Source organism: Pelecanus crispus, chromosome 4 (genome assembly GCF_030463565.1).
Source record: "Pelecanus crispus isolate bPelCri1 chromosome 4, bPelCri1.pri, whole genome shotgun sequence".
In the NCBI taxonomy this organism is placed as follows: Eukaryota; Metazoa; Chordata; class Aves; order Pelecaniformes; family Pelecanidae; genus Pelecanus; species Pelecanus crispus.
The window spans coordinates 73523759-73542053 of NC_134646.1; the positions used below are offsets into that span (position 1 = coordinate 73523759).

Genomic DNA, 18295 nt, shown 5'->3' on the forward strand with positions numbered 1-18295 from the left:
CTCTCCCTCGCCCAAGAGCCTTCCCAGTCAAACATTAAACTTTAATTCTCTCTGGGTGAAAAATAGATGGTCTATCAACCATAACATAATACACAGCAAAGGGGAGCAGAACAACTGCTGGGTTTATCCAAGCTTTACGTGAACATCCATAGTATCTCAAGTGGCAAATCTCAGGCTCCTACTTCACACTGGTAATTACTGTTATTAACAAACTAATTTTTTAAAATGAACATTTTCAGAAAACAAACAAGCAAACAAAAAACCCCAAATATGTATTCCAAATGGCTGAGCCAATATGATCTTATAGATACAGTGACATCCAACCCTACAGATTTGTAAACAAACTACTCTCCCAGTGTGAAAAGGTGTCCTACCTAGAAGAAAGCAGGGAGAACTCATGGAGGAATGGCATCCACTATAGCTCTGTTTGACCTTTAAGCAGTAAGAACTTGGCTCTTCAGGTCAGAAAAAAAAGGAATGAAGAAACTTAGTGAAGGAAATGAGTTTGATTTTTCTCGATTTTAAGCTATATTTATATCTTGACATTTCAGGATGAAAAAAGACATTGCTGTTTCTGACTTTTCCTTGGTGTCCATGAAAAAAGTGCCTGAGGCACCGCATTTGCAGTGAATCCTTCTCTATGGAAGTAACATACAGAGGTCAGTTTTGAGTCATACCTGTTTTGTTTCTTCTAGTAAAACATGCAAATAAAGTGGCAATTTCTGCTTTTACTACCAATGAATAATCTAACCTGGTCACAGAAATAAATGCCATAGTTTAAAGAAAACATAGTTAAAATATTTACAGCTATATTCCAACTATTTAGACTTGGAATTTGGATGCCTTCAGCATTCCACAGATGTATTATACTCAGGTCTACAACTGAAGCGATGGTTTTTATTACTCTGTAAAACTGAGCTCCAACAAGAATATTCTAACCCAAGTTAGAATAAAACACCCCCAGCAAAGTACAGTACTACAGTGCAACTCAGAGAAAAAAAAGTTTCACAGTTTTTGATGACACAACGGACTAACACATCTTTTCTATTTCTTTTTTTCTTACAATTTTATACAAAGATAAGACTGCTACAGGAAATTATTGGATTACACTAATAAAATCTGTCTCTCATATCCTTTCTGATTGGCAGCAACCATTTTTAGAACTGAGTGTGTGTCAATCTGCTGTCCTTCAAGGATTGTCTAGTTTTGCTTTGTATTTAAAATAACTTAAAATGAAATCAGAATAAATTCTATTTCTATTATAAATTTTCTTCATGTTTGAATACTGCCAACAGTGCAATTTGAATTAATCTATCCTAATTTAAAGCCTGGTTGTGATGACTTTCCACATTTTCTTACTCCAGAAGCAGCTACAGTCAAACCAACTGGAATATATTTGAAGTTAGATCCCATTTAGTTTACATAAAGCATAATTTGACCCTTAAATATTTATTAATTTCATCAGATAACACAATCACAATATATTTTTAAGGCTACCTAACCATGATGCTGTGTGGATTTTTTGTGCTGATTTTTTTGGAGGTTGGTTTTTGGTTGGGGTTTTTTTTTTAGTTTGCTTAATTAAGAAGTTGATATCACTACTTCAGAAACATGTGGTATTGCTCTGTTTGAAATATTTTTTCTCAGAGATGGTTTTTATAGCTACATCAACACATTTTTCTCTCTTTCTCAAAATGACTTAGCATGTTATATATATATAAAAAATTACCCTTCTTAACAGAACCTGCTAGTAATGATCTTCGTATTTTCCAAAATGCACAAAAGTCATGCCACTGCACTAGTAGAGCACAAATGTTACTTTTAAATGAAGTCCTGCTAAAAATAAACCAGACACTGATTGACAAAAGCTTATAATAACAGTGTAGCACAATGAGACATTTTTGATTGCAATATATGCAGGGACAGCAGTTGAACTGCACATACCCTATGGCTAGAAGCAAATATCACAAGCTGCTCATGACAGATTTTTAATTAACATATTTTGCCTCCTCCAAATAGAGAGGATGGTGTAAATCAAAGCACCTTCTCCGACTTAAAGGGAATACTGTCAATATGCTTCAGCTGAGGATCTGTCCCCCAGACCTGCATGTTGCACTCCGGGTTTAATAAAAGCGTTGTATGCCTTAGCAAGCAGATCTAATCACACAGCCTGTCTAATTTGGCTCCACAGAGGCCTGCTTTCCTTAATACACAATGGGTATACATGAATGGTTCCATTTATATACTAATGAACAATAATAATGTGGGGCTATACATGCCGAAGATGAACAAACCTACCAATGTAAAACAGGGCCTAGCATCCCAAAATATATTTATTTCACTGGAACAAAGTCAATACCCAGTGGCTAAGAACTAAGGCTTTATATCTGGACAAAGAAGCACACATAAACCAGCACAGGCTCACATTTGGACAACAGTTTGCCCACTTTCTTATGCATGTCCCTGTCCCTTTCACACAGTACATTCCCCAGGAAGAACATTTACCAGCTCTGTAAAACCAGCATCTCACAAGCTAAATCCTCAAAGTCCCTGCATGAAGCAATTCACCTATAATGACACCCTGCAGACCTACCTGCAGTGTTCATCACATGCCTTGCCTCTTCTGCACCCTGCAGTATGGTCAAGGATCATTTACATGCAGGAGGAGGGAACTCCTTCTCCATCATCAGATCTTCTTGGACCCCCACTCTGTACATCTGACCCAGAAACTCTGACTCAGAGAAGGTTGTAGCCAGCTTACCAGGGTAAGCAGAGTTGTTCTTTTGAAGCCCTTGTATCAGGCAGACCAGAAGGTAATGGAAGCAAAGAAACAGGCCTTCTGGAAGTGATCAAACTTCCAGAGTTTCAGAGAATTTGGAGTCTTTAATACATGGTTTCTGTTTCAGGGAAAGTTTGAGAGTGATTGCAACGAGGGCATTTTGTATTAAGTCTTGCAGGTCCATCATGCTGTCAAGTCATTCTCTGTAACCTCCACTTCAGCAGAGTAAGAAGGGTGGTGCATACTGTAAAGGCACTGCAGACTGTACACATACGACAAGGTCTAGACTACAGTTTTGCCAGAATAAAGCGTAATGGGTGCTTACTAATGCTGCAATGTCAGTAAAAGAAAAGAGGGGATTCATTTAATGCAGCATCTAGGGTTGTACTATGCTTAGAGCAGCTTCATCCATACCTTAGGACTCTGCCAACACAGGTATGCTCTCGTTTTTGTAGCATTTCAGCTGCTGTCATCTGCTAGTGTAGGTGAAAGTAATCCTATGAGAATTAGCCCTGTGACACTACTGATCCATGCTAGGGGTTTTTTTGTTTGGTTGGTTGGTTTTAAGCCATGGACATTTGCATACAACTACTGTGTTATCAGTGTTGACCACTGGTCCCATAAGGATCCACAAATACAACCTTCAGGAAGAAAACAACTGAGAAGAAGAAACTGAGCAAAGGATTCCAAATGCAATCTGTTAATCTCCCATACCCCAGGCAAATTAACTACCATCTTTGCCTTTGTTTTTCCTGTCTACTACAGGGGGTTAAAAATAGAAGGCTAAAATACTTGGCTCCTTATTAAGCAGTAGAATTCAGTTTAACATGTCCTGCAGGACTGTAACATTAGCATGTCTAATGAGATGGGCACAACTCAAAACTCTAATGATGCAGTATAAAATGGATCTGGAGACAGGTACATAAACATCCATGGCTAATGAGGCTATATTTATGCTAGCATTTTTGTTCAGAGCAGGAGCAAAGTTTTCTTCCACACTCATCCTATTTAACTTTATGTTGTGGAGCAATCTGTGAATACATGAACTGGACTCAACTGAAGATGTGCTCCAGATGTGCACCTAAAGTGCTCTTCCCGATAGAGAGCAGTCCATGGAACCAAACAGAATATAGTCCAAATGAAACCCCCGATATCTGGCTAGGGAATTGGACTAAGAGACTGGCAAACACCACACATTCCACACACACACACCCCCAGCTCCCCAGTTTTCAGCTACACTAATAACATTAAGCTAGTAACTTCTGGCTCCATCCTTATTTCCCAAATTTCATATATTTACTCTACTCTCTCTTTCTCACACATTTAGCACCAGCTGGTGCCTACCTTCTCCAGCTTTGTGTACACCATCACTGATCTGACATGCATTAAAAAAATTCATCTCCTGATCTCAATGTTACATGTTCGAAACCAAGGGAACGCAGTGAAGGAGTAAGAGAAAGGAGACTTCTAGGAAGCCAGAGCTCAGCTCTAACACTGGCACCATAAGCACTTCTCATCACTGCAGGATGACGGGATGAACACAACAGTGTCAGGTCAGTACAGGTCATCAGTTGTGGTCTTCTTCATCTACAAAGCCAGCCTGAACAGAGAGAGGCTTGAACTAAATTAAATGCAGTCCTTGCCCCAGTAACCAGCATCTGAGATAGCAACAACATCCTGAACACATCTGCACAGCAGAATTTGGCATTTACAACATGTGATTCCAGATTTGCACAGAAAGTAGCTAGAGCAACTGGAGGGAAGTCCTCAAGATCTAAGAGATCTGGCTGCATCTTCCAGAGGTTACTATAAAGAGGAACCAAAATCCTTAAGAACAATTATTCCTGCCAGAATAATTAACACCAAGACATGCAGCTCTCTTTTTTTCCCTGAATATTTACACAGAAAAGCTAGCAATCCTACCAATTGATTCTTCAGAACATAATTACCACACTTGCCAGGAACTTGCCTGAATTCCAGTTGTCAGTATTTGTCCCTAAGAAAGTGGCTTAGACAGACAAGGCTTTTTGAACTAATTTAAAGGCATGAAGGCTTGTAAATGGCCTCTTAAAAGACCTCCTATGACTTCCTCTTTTTTTTTTTTTTAATTTTAAGAGATTTCACAAATAGCTAAAAGAAACAGAAGAGGGAAAAGATAATTCAATTCCTGTAACTACTGCTTCTGCCTTTCCTCTTTTCATAGTGTTACACTCTTACAAACTTCCATTCCAGCTTTTTCTGATTTAGGGCTTAAACTTGCAACAAGCTCCCCTTGGAGTCCTGTGGAAGACTGTGTGGTTGTATACACATGAAACAGATTGTGCAACAGGACCTTGTAGTGAGACAGTGACTCGTTTTGTGTGTGTACCATGCCCAGTGCAACCGGGTCCTAACACTGCTCCTCTGCTTGACACGGGAGCAATACAAAGAATAGACTAAGTGTAACTCAACACGGCAAGGGTGAAGCGATGCTGTTGTATGGGCAGTGGCGGCAACCACAGAGGTAACACCAACAAGGGGGAGGAGAGAACCGGGATTACCTGCTGTGCCTGCTGCAGCAGCTCCATTCGCTCGTGCAAGATCTGGCTGTCAAACTCACGGCTCTGCCTCAGGATCTGCCGCCGCACCTTCTCCACTGCAGCTCGCAAATCCTCCCTCTGGGCCTCGGTCAGCGACTCACTTGCCCACCTTCCTGGATCCTGCTGCAGGGCATTATACAGCGTGGCTTCCAGCTCCTGGATTTTCTAATGCAACCCAAATCACATACAGACAGGCTGCCATTTGAATCCAGCAAGCAAATGACCCACCAACAGCTACAGGAGAAGGCTAGCAAGCGGAGCCTTAGGCAGGAGGGAAGGACGGACACAGACAGGTAGACAGAAAGCAGCAGTCGTGAGCAGTGAGGAGCATTCCACACAGAGTGCACATAGCCTCCCGGCACTGATTTACACCCAGGTAATGCTTCCCATTCTAGTAAATGATTGATTTCTTCTATTTAATAAAGATTCAGATGATAGGTGTGTACTTAATACGTTACAAAAGCCCAACCTCTGATGCTGAACATTACAAAATTAAGACAAACTAACAGATTCCCTTCAACTGCAACTCAATTCTTAAGCCATCCTATAAAATAAAAAGCCCACAGGGAGAACTGTGAACAACAGAAATCTTACTGTCTCCCTCCCTCTGGCCCTACTGTCCTGCCATCCATTGTTCAAAGTCTACGTCACTGGCTTAGTTCCAAGTTGCCATAAGCAACGAAGAGAGGAACGCTTGTATACCTGCATACACTAGTCCCTCATCAGTCTCTCACCAGTTGCCAGATTCCTAACCAGATTCTCATGCACTGATGACCGAAATTGCAGTACTTCCAAAGCAGAAAGCACAGGAGAACTTTACATTCATACCGTATTCCCAAGAGTAAAGAAAGGAAAGAATCATGGCAGTGTTTCCCTGATTATTGGGGTTAGTATGATCCAATTAAAAACCAGCATCCGGACTGACAGTACTTGGATCAAGAGCATCTGACAACATCCCTTTAGCCCTCATAACACCTTTGTGAGGTAGGTAATTCTATCCATATTAGTGATGCATAAACAGCTGCACAGAGAGGTTAAATGGCTTGCCCAAGGTCACAGTGCTGGAAATAGAGCCTTCTTGCTTTTATCTCTGTTACCTGCTCTGAGCACTAGACCTTGCTTCTTTTCTGAAAACATTTTCCCCATAAGAAATATTTACAATGTAGAAATAATTCTTCAGGCCATCATATTTTGATTCCCTGAAGTCTCACTATTAACAAAGTTGGATGTGCAGTTTTACCAATTCCTAGATAATTCCTAATTGTTGCTGCAAGGCTGCAGCTTCCCTTTTGAAAACTAGGAAAGGTAAGGTTGGATAGGACAGCACAGGAAGGAATCGCATAGGAAGAACAGGTATTCCCAACTTGGGATAGGTTAGCAGCAGTAATATTTACAAATGCTTAGGAAAAAGCAAAATTGGAAAAGTTCTAAAATAATGTATGGTGTATTATGGTGTATTTTACCAGTGATAATTTTGTGCACACATAGACCAGCTCTTCCCATTCCAGATGTACTAACAGGATGTTCACATATTTTAGGATAAAAAATGCAATGCAAAAACATTACACTTCTAAATACTATAATCCATTTCCTAAGTCTCCATTTAAGTAGTATTTGATTTCCTAGTCTGACAGAAAAATAAATAAATTTTAAAAGAACCCTATTTATAATTAAAAGAAAAAAAAAAACCCTGTATTTATCAAATTTGTTCAAACATGAAAATTTAATGACTGATCTTTTCCTACCATGTATGCCTGGTCCAGAGCTTGCTTCCTGTAGTCGAGTTCTTCCTCTAAATAACCCTTCTGTTTACTGAACAGGTCCTGAGCAATAATAAAAACAAGGGAGTGTTTGTTCTTTATCCTAATCATGAAGAATCATAAATGCCATCATTTTTATGTGAGCTTTCCACTTGAAAGCAAAGAAAATCTATAGCAAATGACCACATTCATCCGAAGGATATTTGGAATACCAAATTTACAATATTAGCACTTAAAATGCATGTATCATATTAACGAGTTGTACCTATAAAGTATAGACCTCTACACCAGTGTACAAACCTGCATTGACCTGACAGAAGTGCACACAAAGGCTGAAAGGTGAATGGGAACACGCATGCATGTGGTCCAACAGTTGTTACTTGCACAGGGCAGGCCAAGGGGAGAAAGAAAGAAATAGAAGTGAGGGCACTTTACTGCTTCTCTGAAAATACCCAGTGGGCACCCTTAAGGAAATCATGGGGAAACCGTAACCTGTGTTGCCTAGCGTGTTCTTCTAGGTAGGAAGCTAGAACACGCAGGGCCCTGCCTGGGTTCTGCAGCAACATTCACTGATGCGTTAGTGAAGCAGAAGTAGAAGCTCAGTTCTCAACTTGTAAAGGTAGAAGGCCAATTTGAAATAGGTAAAGTGATGCCCAGAGAGGTTAAGTGACCTTAGCTGAACAGCTGAAGAAGTTTTCAACATACCTAGGATTTACGGGGATTTTTTGCTTTTGTTTCTTAAGTCAAACTCACCAACTTCCACAGAAGCAAAACCTTCCAGTTGTAACACAGGCGGGGATTTCAGTGGAACTCAGTATCCAAAAGCACAATGTTGCAGGAAAATTGTGGACATTTGAATGGTTGTCTGAACAGTCAAGTGAGAACCGACTGGTGACAGTGCTCTTGCAAAACATGCCTTTAGAGTGTTTTGGATGTTAGTAAGTAGAAGATAAAATAGTTACTTGATTTTATTAGCTTTCTTTCAAGGCAAGTTGTCATGCTCAAAAAAAGTAAGTAGTAGTCCAGAAAGCAGAGAGGCCCTTTGATTGAATTTAATATTTTCCATCATTCCTTTTCCTATTCAACAAACTCTTGCATTTCTTGAACATAAAATCAAATGTTGCTGGTCTGGTTAGTTTTATTGGATATGGGATTGCCCCAAAGTCATTTATTTGGCCAAATTTTACCTTCAGACATGTGTGAGGATTTCCGACAGTTTTTCTGTCAGCTCTCAGTGTAGCACTGGCATAGAATTTGCCTAAGCATGAACCATGATGATGAATTCTCACTCCAAACATCTGGTTTAAAACAAATCCATTCTGATCAGCAAATTAATGCTCGGGAGGGGCTCAGAGCTTAAAATGACTACAGATTACCTCACACTTGTTAAGAACAACTCATAATTGGCCACAGCAGCAACATGCAAGACCAATGTCAGAAGACTCAGAGGAACAAGTTGCTATTTATTTTCTGTATAAGAACTGTAATTTTTTTTTTTTTTTTGTAAACCTGGAGTTCTTTTAATTACCTATGAATTAATATTGAAAGTAGAACCAAAGTTTAAATCAGGATTTGATCTTGGGGCCGGAATTCAGTTACCCACAGATGGTCATCTATTGCTATTATAGACATTTTTGTGTATGCTACTTCAGCTGCTGGTCCAGAAGGGCAGGGGACTCCAACAGGTCCTGTTGGACATATTTCTCAGCCCCTTGTAGACATCTCCAGAACTCTGAAGAATGTAATATGGCATTAGACATGATGTTTATGCAACTGAATCCCACCTTGACTGCGCAGGTGGCATTATTTTCTTATGTGGATTACAGCAACAGCTACATGGCTGTTGCACAAGATGCAATACCACCGTGCACTGCGTAATGCATAGTAAAGGACAGGCCTGGTCCCAACGTGCTTACAAGTGGCTGACACCAGCAAAGTAGACTGACTTGCCCAAGACAAGAGAGGGTCAGAGCTACCAGCAGATCCCAGAATAGCAATGCAGCTGCCCTGACCATGTTACTCCTCCAAAAGCAGTTGTAAAAGCTGGCCAGAAAAAGCAAGAGGGAAGGAAACAAGAATAGGATCTCAAACACTCCACACGGTTCCTAGGACAAATAAACCAGTGCTCAGCCCTTCTGAAAGTGTCACTCCAGAATATTATTTCTAAACTCATTTCACAATTGAGTCAATCATTGGCAATGCAGACTCTGAGATTGCTATGCTAAACAAATAGATAGAGAGCTATCCAGAGTAAGACTTGAAAACATCACAGATAATAAGTAGGAAGATAATAAACCAAGTTAGACAGAAACTATTGTCTTCCAATTCCTTTTATAAAAGAATCTAGTATTTGTGGGCACTTCCCCTCTCCAGAACCTTTGCATTTTTCCATAACAAGAGTTAAAAATAAATAAATACTAAATGTGGAAAGGATCATACCTATGTTAAAGTACAGCCAGTATGATAGGCTACACTCAACAGAGAACACAGTCTGAGCACTTCTTTTTTTGATTGTGGCCCAAATACACACTTCTTCAGTGGCCCTGGGAAAATCGCTTAACCTCCCTGTCTCAGTTTCCCATTCTTTAAGATGAATGTAATGCTGGTTAGTTATCTACCTGTAAAAGGATTAATCAGTGTTTGTAAAGCCATTTGAAGATGAGAAGCACAGCATGCATGGTAAACCAATAAAACCAAACAGTCATTCCAAAACTCTTTGTTCAACATACTGAAAAATAAGGTCAGTATAGTACTGAGTTTATTACGCAAGGTAGAACAGCTTTTGAGAAAAAAATCTGTCTTCAAGCATGAAGACCTTGGGGCAAGAAAGGTCATCTGGAGTAAGAGGTCCTTACCACTTGTCCAGAAGCTGAATACCAGAGAGCAAAGGAATATCCTTGACAGTTCTACTAACATGACCCCAAGATTAAAAAGATGATGCTATTGCCAGACAAATTAATACACAGAGAAAGCACAAAGACAATTTCACACTGTTTGCTCTGTAAAGTTATGCCTTCATGTCCTAATTTGTATATATTTTGCTATTTTTTTCTATATAGCTTTGACAGTTTCCTCCCACCCCAAAGAATACAAGCAATAAATTGTTCTAGAAAACTCTTGCCAATTTTACCATGCAGCAATCTTGTTAAGCAGAGAAAGGTAGCAAATCAACCTGCAATGAAATTATTACACATTCCCTTAAGATGAGTTTTATCTAAACAAATTATATTTTTAGTTATTATTCCTTACCTTTTCATTCTCCAGGTCTAACATCTTCTGTGTCAGTGCAGCTTCTGTCCCCTCTATCTGTTTTAACCACTACATGAACATAGCAGTGTGAAGAGGAAAAAATAAAAAAATGAAAAAACCAGAGCTTTTGAAAAATTTGCACTGAACATTTTGCAAGTTTGTTGCCAGTGCTCCCAGGCATATGCTTCCCCCTTACTATCGGTTCACTTTGAAGTTACATGTGAATAAACAGGTTGTGAAAACATAGGCAGAATGGAGGACTGTAGAAACATACTAAAGACTAACAAGTGGAGGCTGTTTTCCTACAATAAATTAAAGTTTTTTTCCCCCTGTAAAGTGCAAGACACAAAATAGGCTTGGGTGAAGAATGCAAAATTAACCTGATTGTTTGCAACTTGATACACCCAATGCTTGTTGGCCTGATTTGCAAAACCATCATATGATTTCAGGGCACCAGTTCTGCATTTTTCCAGATGGCAATTTAAACAAAAGACAAGATGGCAAACTCGATCCTTTATTTTGCACAGTTTGCTGCACCCTTCGTGGGGAGAGGATCACTTCTAAAACATCGGTAATGTAGAGGGAACAATACAACGGACAGACAGATGGAAGCTCATGCAGTTGCTACCATGAATCCCTTACCATTCTGGTGATAAAAAAACCAATCAGACTTAAGAAGAATGACCATTGCATTCCAAAGGTATAATTACATATTGTAATAGCTAAATGCATGGATAGAATGTTCTTGCTTACTTACTAAAGGTCATCAGGATTATATTAATATTCAGCATTTAAATTTATTGGAATGGATGGGAATGCTCAGTTCTGAATTATTTTATTTCATTTCCTTATTGGTCTACAATAAGGATCAATGACTAGCTTACAGAGACTAGCTTAATGACTAGCTTAATGACTTATAGTTTAGACTAATGCTTCTTTTTGGAGCGCCAGCTCCCATTAAGACCAACTGTAGCTTTGCCACTGATAATTATCACTTTCCTCAAATGCTTTGCTTACTAACACTAGATTACTCCTATTTACTTTAAATCTTTTGGTAAGCATTACACATCAACTTCTTTAATTTAGGGTTTTGGTGAATTCATTGGGGCTCAGACTCAAAGGATTTAATGACATATCCATTTTTTTCCAAAGATTTAGATAGGAAATCTGCAAACATAAGTTTACAAATAAGCAAAATGTGAATTCATTACTTCATCCTTTTGGGCCTTCCACTATTTAAGAGACTGGTGGATAAAAATGGAAACTTGTTTTATCTACTTAGTAGGTTTAGCTTTGTACAGAGCTGAAAAAAGTGAACAAGAACACCGTATGCCCCAGTGATGCTATTTTCATCATCTTTCTTTTCTTCATTTTGAAGGTGACAGACTGAAGATATTCCTAAGGAAAGTCTCACCGCTAATAAAGGATTCGGCAAGACAGTGAGCATTCTGAACCCTTGAAATCAATACAGTGGGAAGCCCTCAGCATCTTTCACAGCTACCCTCAATATTTGCAAATGAAGGGTTATTTGCAAAAATTAGAGGTCTAATTTTTTTGAAGGTACGAATGATATGCAAAACTAAATGTTGATTCTGATCTTCCTATGCCTGTAAGCCTTTCTGGAATCAAGAGGCACAGAAGAGACAACCATGTATTTCGGAGTAATAATCAGTTGTAGCATTCAAAATAAGCTTCTGGAATTGTGCTTGCTAGCAGAACCCAGAAGCTTTCCTTGCCTGGCAGCTTGATTTCAAAAAAAATCACTTATAGTCTGAGTGTAATAGATTTGATCTAAATAAACACTAAGTGTGATTAGTTAGCACATCTGAATATAACTAGCACAACACCTATGTCTGTAGTACCATTTCTCTACCAAAAGATCCCATTACAAGATGATTATATATGATAGTTTCTTGTATTTAAGGAACTATAGGGATGCACATGGGAAGCTGTCTGGTCCTTATTTAGAGGGACATCTGAGATGGTTACATTACACTGGAGAAGGCAGTGGAGTTGCTTTACATTTCCTTCAACCTAAATTCAGTATATGAACCCAATAGAACTTACGTTAAAACAATCATCCAGTCTTATCAGATTTTGCCTGATTTTGTCTGTGCTGTAAAACACTATTATGAAACATGGCATCGTGTTTGTCTTGTTAAGGACAGCATAAGGTTATTTCTGTTTGTCTTAGTAAAATTTGGACAAGGATAGCGCCTTCTGTTATTGAGAAAATCAGAGTCACTTGATTAGCCTGTACCTCAAATGTGCACCATGAAAAAGAGGAAGAGGTTTCATGCTTCTCAGAGTACCTTCTTGATTCAATTTGCTATCAGCTTGTACTTAGATTACTGTGAGGCACTTCACTAAAATGACATAAAATGGATAGAGTCCACAGATAACATGAACTATTTTCATTTCATTCTCTAAATGCTGTCTATTTACCTATACAAGATAAAACTAAAATCTCCATCTTTCTAATGGAGTGTTCAATTTCTGTAATAATCAGATTATCTGAAAAGACCATAAAAAAAATCCGTTAAGGCAAACTAGGAACTTTTGTCAAAAAAAGAGAAAAAAAAGTGAAATGAAATTATAGACCAACATTAGCATAAATAAATAAAGTCTCCTTTGTGATCATATGTTCTATTCATTTAAGGAATCATTTCAGTTAACAAAGCTTCCAATCCCTTATTGCTGTGATCAGTTGCTAATAGAAATAATTTATTGATAACAAAGTGTATGTTCTATTCTGCACCACTCTGACACAAATTAAACAAGCTCCCTAATTCCAGTTGCACTTTCTGTACAAGCACTAATTTACTTGAGAAATAGTAACCCAATCCAGTCCCTAAAATCTGGCCAGTTTTGCTCACTCTCTCTTAGTCTTGTGTACCGGGGTTCTTCCACTTTCCTTATTGGATGTACAGGGCTATGCTAATCACCTCTTCTTCTCAATGCCATAATGCAATGAAAAGCAAAGGAATTTTAGCACTTTTCCTCATTTTTATTTTGCTTATAGCAATTATTTGCTTAAATCAATGATTATTAAATTACCTAATTTAGATTATCTACATTAAAGTATTTAGATAAGTAGATTATCAAAATTATACCACCTAAAGCAATTACAAAATGCTTGAATTTAAATTTTAAAGTTCTGATCCTGAATTTAAAAAATGCATCTAGGAAAGGTTTAATAGAAACCTACAACAAGGACAAAGCTTCTTCAGAGAAAAAGGTGAGTCCTTCTTAGTTCTAAATGTCGTCTTTATTCATATACAGATTATATTCTCTCTGTAATTGGAGATGTAAAGAACTAGTCATGCAGAACTGAGTGACCTGACTGATTACCTATCTTGTACAAACTACTTTTTTGCTATCTATGCCCACTAATTTACAGAGGAAAGCACCACAGACCACTTAGAGCTTTTTCAGTCATACACAGAAGTAAGCCCATGATGGACCATGGTGGTACGACTTACAGAGGACTTCACAGCACCCTGTTCCCAGAGAGCTAAGGACATTGGCACTTGTGAGAATGAAGTCTCTTTTGTTAAGTGGTTTTTTAGTATTTTATTCTAAGGGAATATCTCCAAAACATGTTTTTATCCTTAAATTGGGTTTATTTTGTAAGTTTGTGATGTCTTGAGGTAAAATCAATGCCAACAGTCATGTAAGGATGAATACATGCTCCAATCCAGATGACCTGAACAGAAAAGCTATGCTTCCTTGGCAAAGTTATGTGATATCTTAGAAGACATGGTCAGTCTTTAGGCAGAGAAAAATCTTTACTGAATTCTACCTTTTCACAGAGGGAAAGCACAGTCCCAGCTTGGATTATTGCAACCTGTTCTTCATTTCTCAAATTCTAAAATACAAAAAGATGCATTTTAAATTGGATTGGAAATCCATCCTTTAACGCAAGCGATAAATTTTAACTGTACTTTAAAGACTAAATCAGCTGTAACATTTAGGATTTTACAAACATGACCAGAAAGGATCCCATGATTTAAAGTATTAAAAGCTAAACCAAGGGTTCTTAGTCTCCACTCTATTTCAGTACACCACTCCCACAACACTTAATTATTCAATTAAAATTAAATGGTTTATGTTAGGGATTTTGAAATGTCTTTTTTTTTTCCCCCCACGCCAGAAAAATGCCAGTTCACTGCACTATAGCCCTGCAGCAAGTGAATCTCCCCTCATGCACTTCAGAGCTAGACTTCCCCTTAACAAAAACAATGCAAAGAAAGAACAAGTACCATAGAAACCTCCACAGAACTTTCAACATAAAAAGTAAATTTAGAGCTTAAAACTAGTATTATAAAAACTGCAAACTATTAAAGCTACCTATAAACTGGACCCAGCTCCATGGACGTTTGTGCCCCAACTGCATGACCAAGATTTTATACTATATTTGGCAATACAGGGGCCCAGTTATCCTTGCCCATTATCCCAGAAATCTACTCCTGGCAGAGGCATCCTTCACAGTAGCAGGTCCTACTATTACTACTCAAGAGGAAAAATTCAGGAATAACTTGGTCTGGCTTTGATTTCCTTATTTTTCTCCCCTAGCCTGTTTTATATCTCTTCCCTCTGCCTACTACAGTGCCTTTTTTCCATATCACTCAGCCAAGATCAAATCCTATATTGAGAAAATACACTTTTCACTAGCATCAGTATAACTGAAAGATTTTCTTTTAGGTTTGTAGAAGTAGTACATAACCATTCATATTGTTCATGCAAACATAGGCATATAAAAATCACCCTGTGCATTTTCTTGAATGTTATTTTCTCCTGTGGGAAAAAAAACCCTGCTTTAAAATAACCATTAAAGTAGAGGTATATTTGAAATTAAAAATTTGTTACCCCATTATCTCCAAGAATATCTAGCTTCTTCATAAGTTCAGGTATATTCACGTCCTGAAAAAGATGTTCAACACTTATTTTTTATAAAGTAGGTGAGAAACAGTTTTTATATGCTACATTTTATGTACCCTTCATTCACTTCTGCATGCAAAAAGACTTGAAATGTAAGTGAAAAATTAGTTTTGCACCACAATTACTAAAGTGTTATTGATACTTTCAAAGGCAAAACCAAATATCACTCTTGATTATAGCAAGCAATCTGGATGTCTGTGTATGAGGGCAGAATGTTCCTGTACCATTCACATTTATCATCCTGCTGATGTATGCAGATGAAAGAGCAAAACTGATAATCAGGCTTAAAGGACTGGTTTTTTACATTTGTTTGGAGTGGAGCATCAAGCACATCAAGCTACAGAAGTTACAAAGACAAAGAGCATGAACAAAATAATTGCTAAGAAGGTTTGGTGGGTGGTTTGGGTTTTATTTTCTTTGTTAAACAAAAGAGTGGAGTTTCAAATCAGCCTTACAGTGGCACAAGGGAATATGCACGGCGGGCTTGAACACATTCCTCCAAACACTATCAGCTCACAAACTTTGTGAGCAGTAAGCCACGTTTCTCCCAGTCAGCCCCCAGATCCACAAAAAGCAGCAAACAAACCATCCTTATTAAGGATGAATAAAAATAAATAAATAAATAAATGAAATAAAAAACCCCACTCTGATACAAAAAATAGAGGAATAAATTCATATGATGTCTGTATTTCACACAGTGCCAGGGACCATTCCTAGGCCCCAGAACTCTATTTTCTACTTTAAAAAGTTGTCGGAAAGGTTCATGGAACTGCTCAACCTGCGATAATCACATTCTCCTGAACTATCCTAAGTATGGTCCACAAGTTAACATGGACCAGGGATCATTCCCATTTTCAGCTTGTATGCAGCCATGCTATTTGATGGTAGGAAGGCTTGAGAGCATGGGCAAAGACTAGTTCATGTTAGTCCAAAATGCTTAATACACGCGCATAAAGCATGACAGCCTTGTTAAATGCTGGCACCGTCAACTTGTACTCATATTCAGCACTTCTAAGAGGCCAACATTTCACATGGCTGTGTCTTGGCTCACTAGTTTCATTACTTACAGTACCTAACATGCTGGTTTGCATCTATGTGTTGTGCATTATGTCAGTAGTCAGGATGATCAATCTTTACAATTTTTTAAAGCTAAATTAGTTATGCTTGCAAATTACAGAGCTACACCAGAATGTATTTGCTCATGATTCTATACCCAACAGACCCTAGTGAGGAAGGCTTAATAAGGAATGAAAGATTTCCTGAAGACTAGACACAGATGTCGGAAAGAATCTACAAATTAGCCCATCCTGGCTCTAAAAAAAGAATAATGTGTTGTGTTCAAGCGGGTCTGTCCTGAGAAGTCCCCTCCCTCTCTTCCCTCTCTCCCCAAACACTTCAGCAGTGTCGCCAAATGTTACATTAGCTATTAAACAGTGCACATCAGTAATTTTAGAATGGTGCAGAGCTTAATACACACTTGTGTTTGGATCAGTGTTAAAAACAAAATTATTGATTACAATCAGCATTGACAATGTTGAATGGAAACTTCTTTAGCTGATCAGTTCCACTAGTGAAGAATGGAATTCAGTAAGACATGCAAGTTTTTGCACCTATTGAGCCAGAAATGCTTATGCTAATTAATTTCTTTCCATGATGAAGCATATAGGAAGATTTAGAAACTAAATCAGATTTTGCATCATTCTAGAATCTAATTTGCTACTGATGGCTAACAATTTCGAAAGACATTAAAAACATATAAAAAGTAAAAAATTTCAGTATGTCCATATTAGGTGACTGCCCCTGCTTCCAGATAACTGAACTGAAAGGCAGATTTCAAAAAAACACCTCTGTTTAGGAATGCAACAGAAGACAATGGGAAATATATGAATTCTAGAGCCTGGTAAGCTGTACCTGCTACAGCCAACATGTAAATTAGAATAACAGATAAGCTAAAAAGCATGTCTGGCATAACATGGAGGCTCTGTTTGTAAAGTAATATGCTAACTGATGACTCTTGGTGTGATTTGGGAAACGACTACCCAACCAAACCTGTAGGTAAGAATCAGGTTTTATCTTTTTTTTTCTTTTAGACTACTCAGCTCCCTAACAATATGCAGCCTACAATTTCAGTTTATTTCCACTACGGACAGTATTGTGCTTATTAAGGCACTGAATAGAAACAAGCCTCCTATAAGAGGTCTTGTAAACACAATTGCAAATACAAGCATAAATGACTAGAAAGTGTCATGGATGATGACACACAGAGATATTGCACTTCAGTTACTCATAGAAAAGTTATCCTGGCCTGTTGTGCAGCATTACAAACACAGCAATCTGAATTCAGTCTTAAGTGAACCAGCATGCAAATCAATTTGACCAGCTAGCCTATCCAAGGGAGAACAGAAGTGAAAAGACCAATTCTTGCTTCCTCACAGCAGAAGCTAACCAAGTGAGATCCCAATGTTTATCTTGTGCTTGATCTAAAATGATAGAAGAGTCTCACCTATTTGAATGAGTTTTGGATCAGGCACCCCATGCTTCAAGACCCTTGCCTAGGCAAATAACTTAAGCATATTAATTCAAAAAACAAAATGCATAGGTGCTTCACTAAATTGGGTGTAAAATAATAGGTGAATGCAGTATTTCTGACCTTAGACGAAAACATTTAATATCAAGAACAACGTACTGCAGCAAGTCTGACAATGAATCACATCAACATCCACATTCTTCTCTGTGATGTTTTTACCGCAGTACCCTAGACTAAATGTAAATTATCTTGATTGACTGGCCTTCATTTTAATTGATGAACTCCTGACAGACTACCTGATCACACTCTTATGAAGCTCCTTCCCCAGTTAAATATATGTTTTCTTACTATATTTATTTTTTCAGATTTTCTTCCCTACAGCAAGATGGCAAAGCATTTGTTTGGATATTGGGTTGCTCATTCCAAAAAAGTTCCTCGCCATCTGTTACTAATGCTCTAC

The 18295-nt window shown here is 38.1% G+C and overlaps 1 protein-coding gene across 5 annotated transcripts in view; it reads right to left on the minus strand.

Annotated features, from left to right (window-relative positions):
* Positions 1-18295, minus strand: part of JAKMIP1 (janus kinase and microtubule interacting protein 1) — a 149975-nt gene that overhangs the window by 57017 nt on the left and 74663 nt on the right. For 2 of the 5 annotated variants that reach the window (XM_075709474.1, XM_075709470.1), the window contains 5 exons: positions 15237-15290; positions 14170-14235; positions 10368-10436; positions 7104-7181; positions 5320-5523 (listed from right to left, as the gene is read on the minus strand). In XM_075709474.1, the coding sequence (XP_075565589.1) occupies positions 5320-5523; positions 7104-7181; positions 10368-10436; positions 14170-14235; positions 15237-15290 (471 nt within the window). The remainder of the gene's footprint in view (positions 1-5319; positions 5524-7103; positions 7182-10367; positions 10437-14169; positions 14236-15236; positions 15291-18295) is intronic. The other 3 variants (XM_075709471.1, XM_075709472.1, XM_075709473.1) reach the window with 3 other exon arrangements.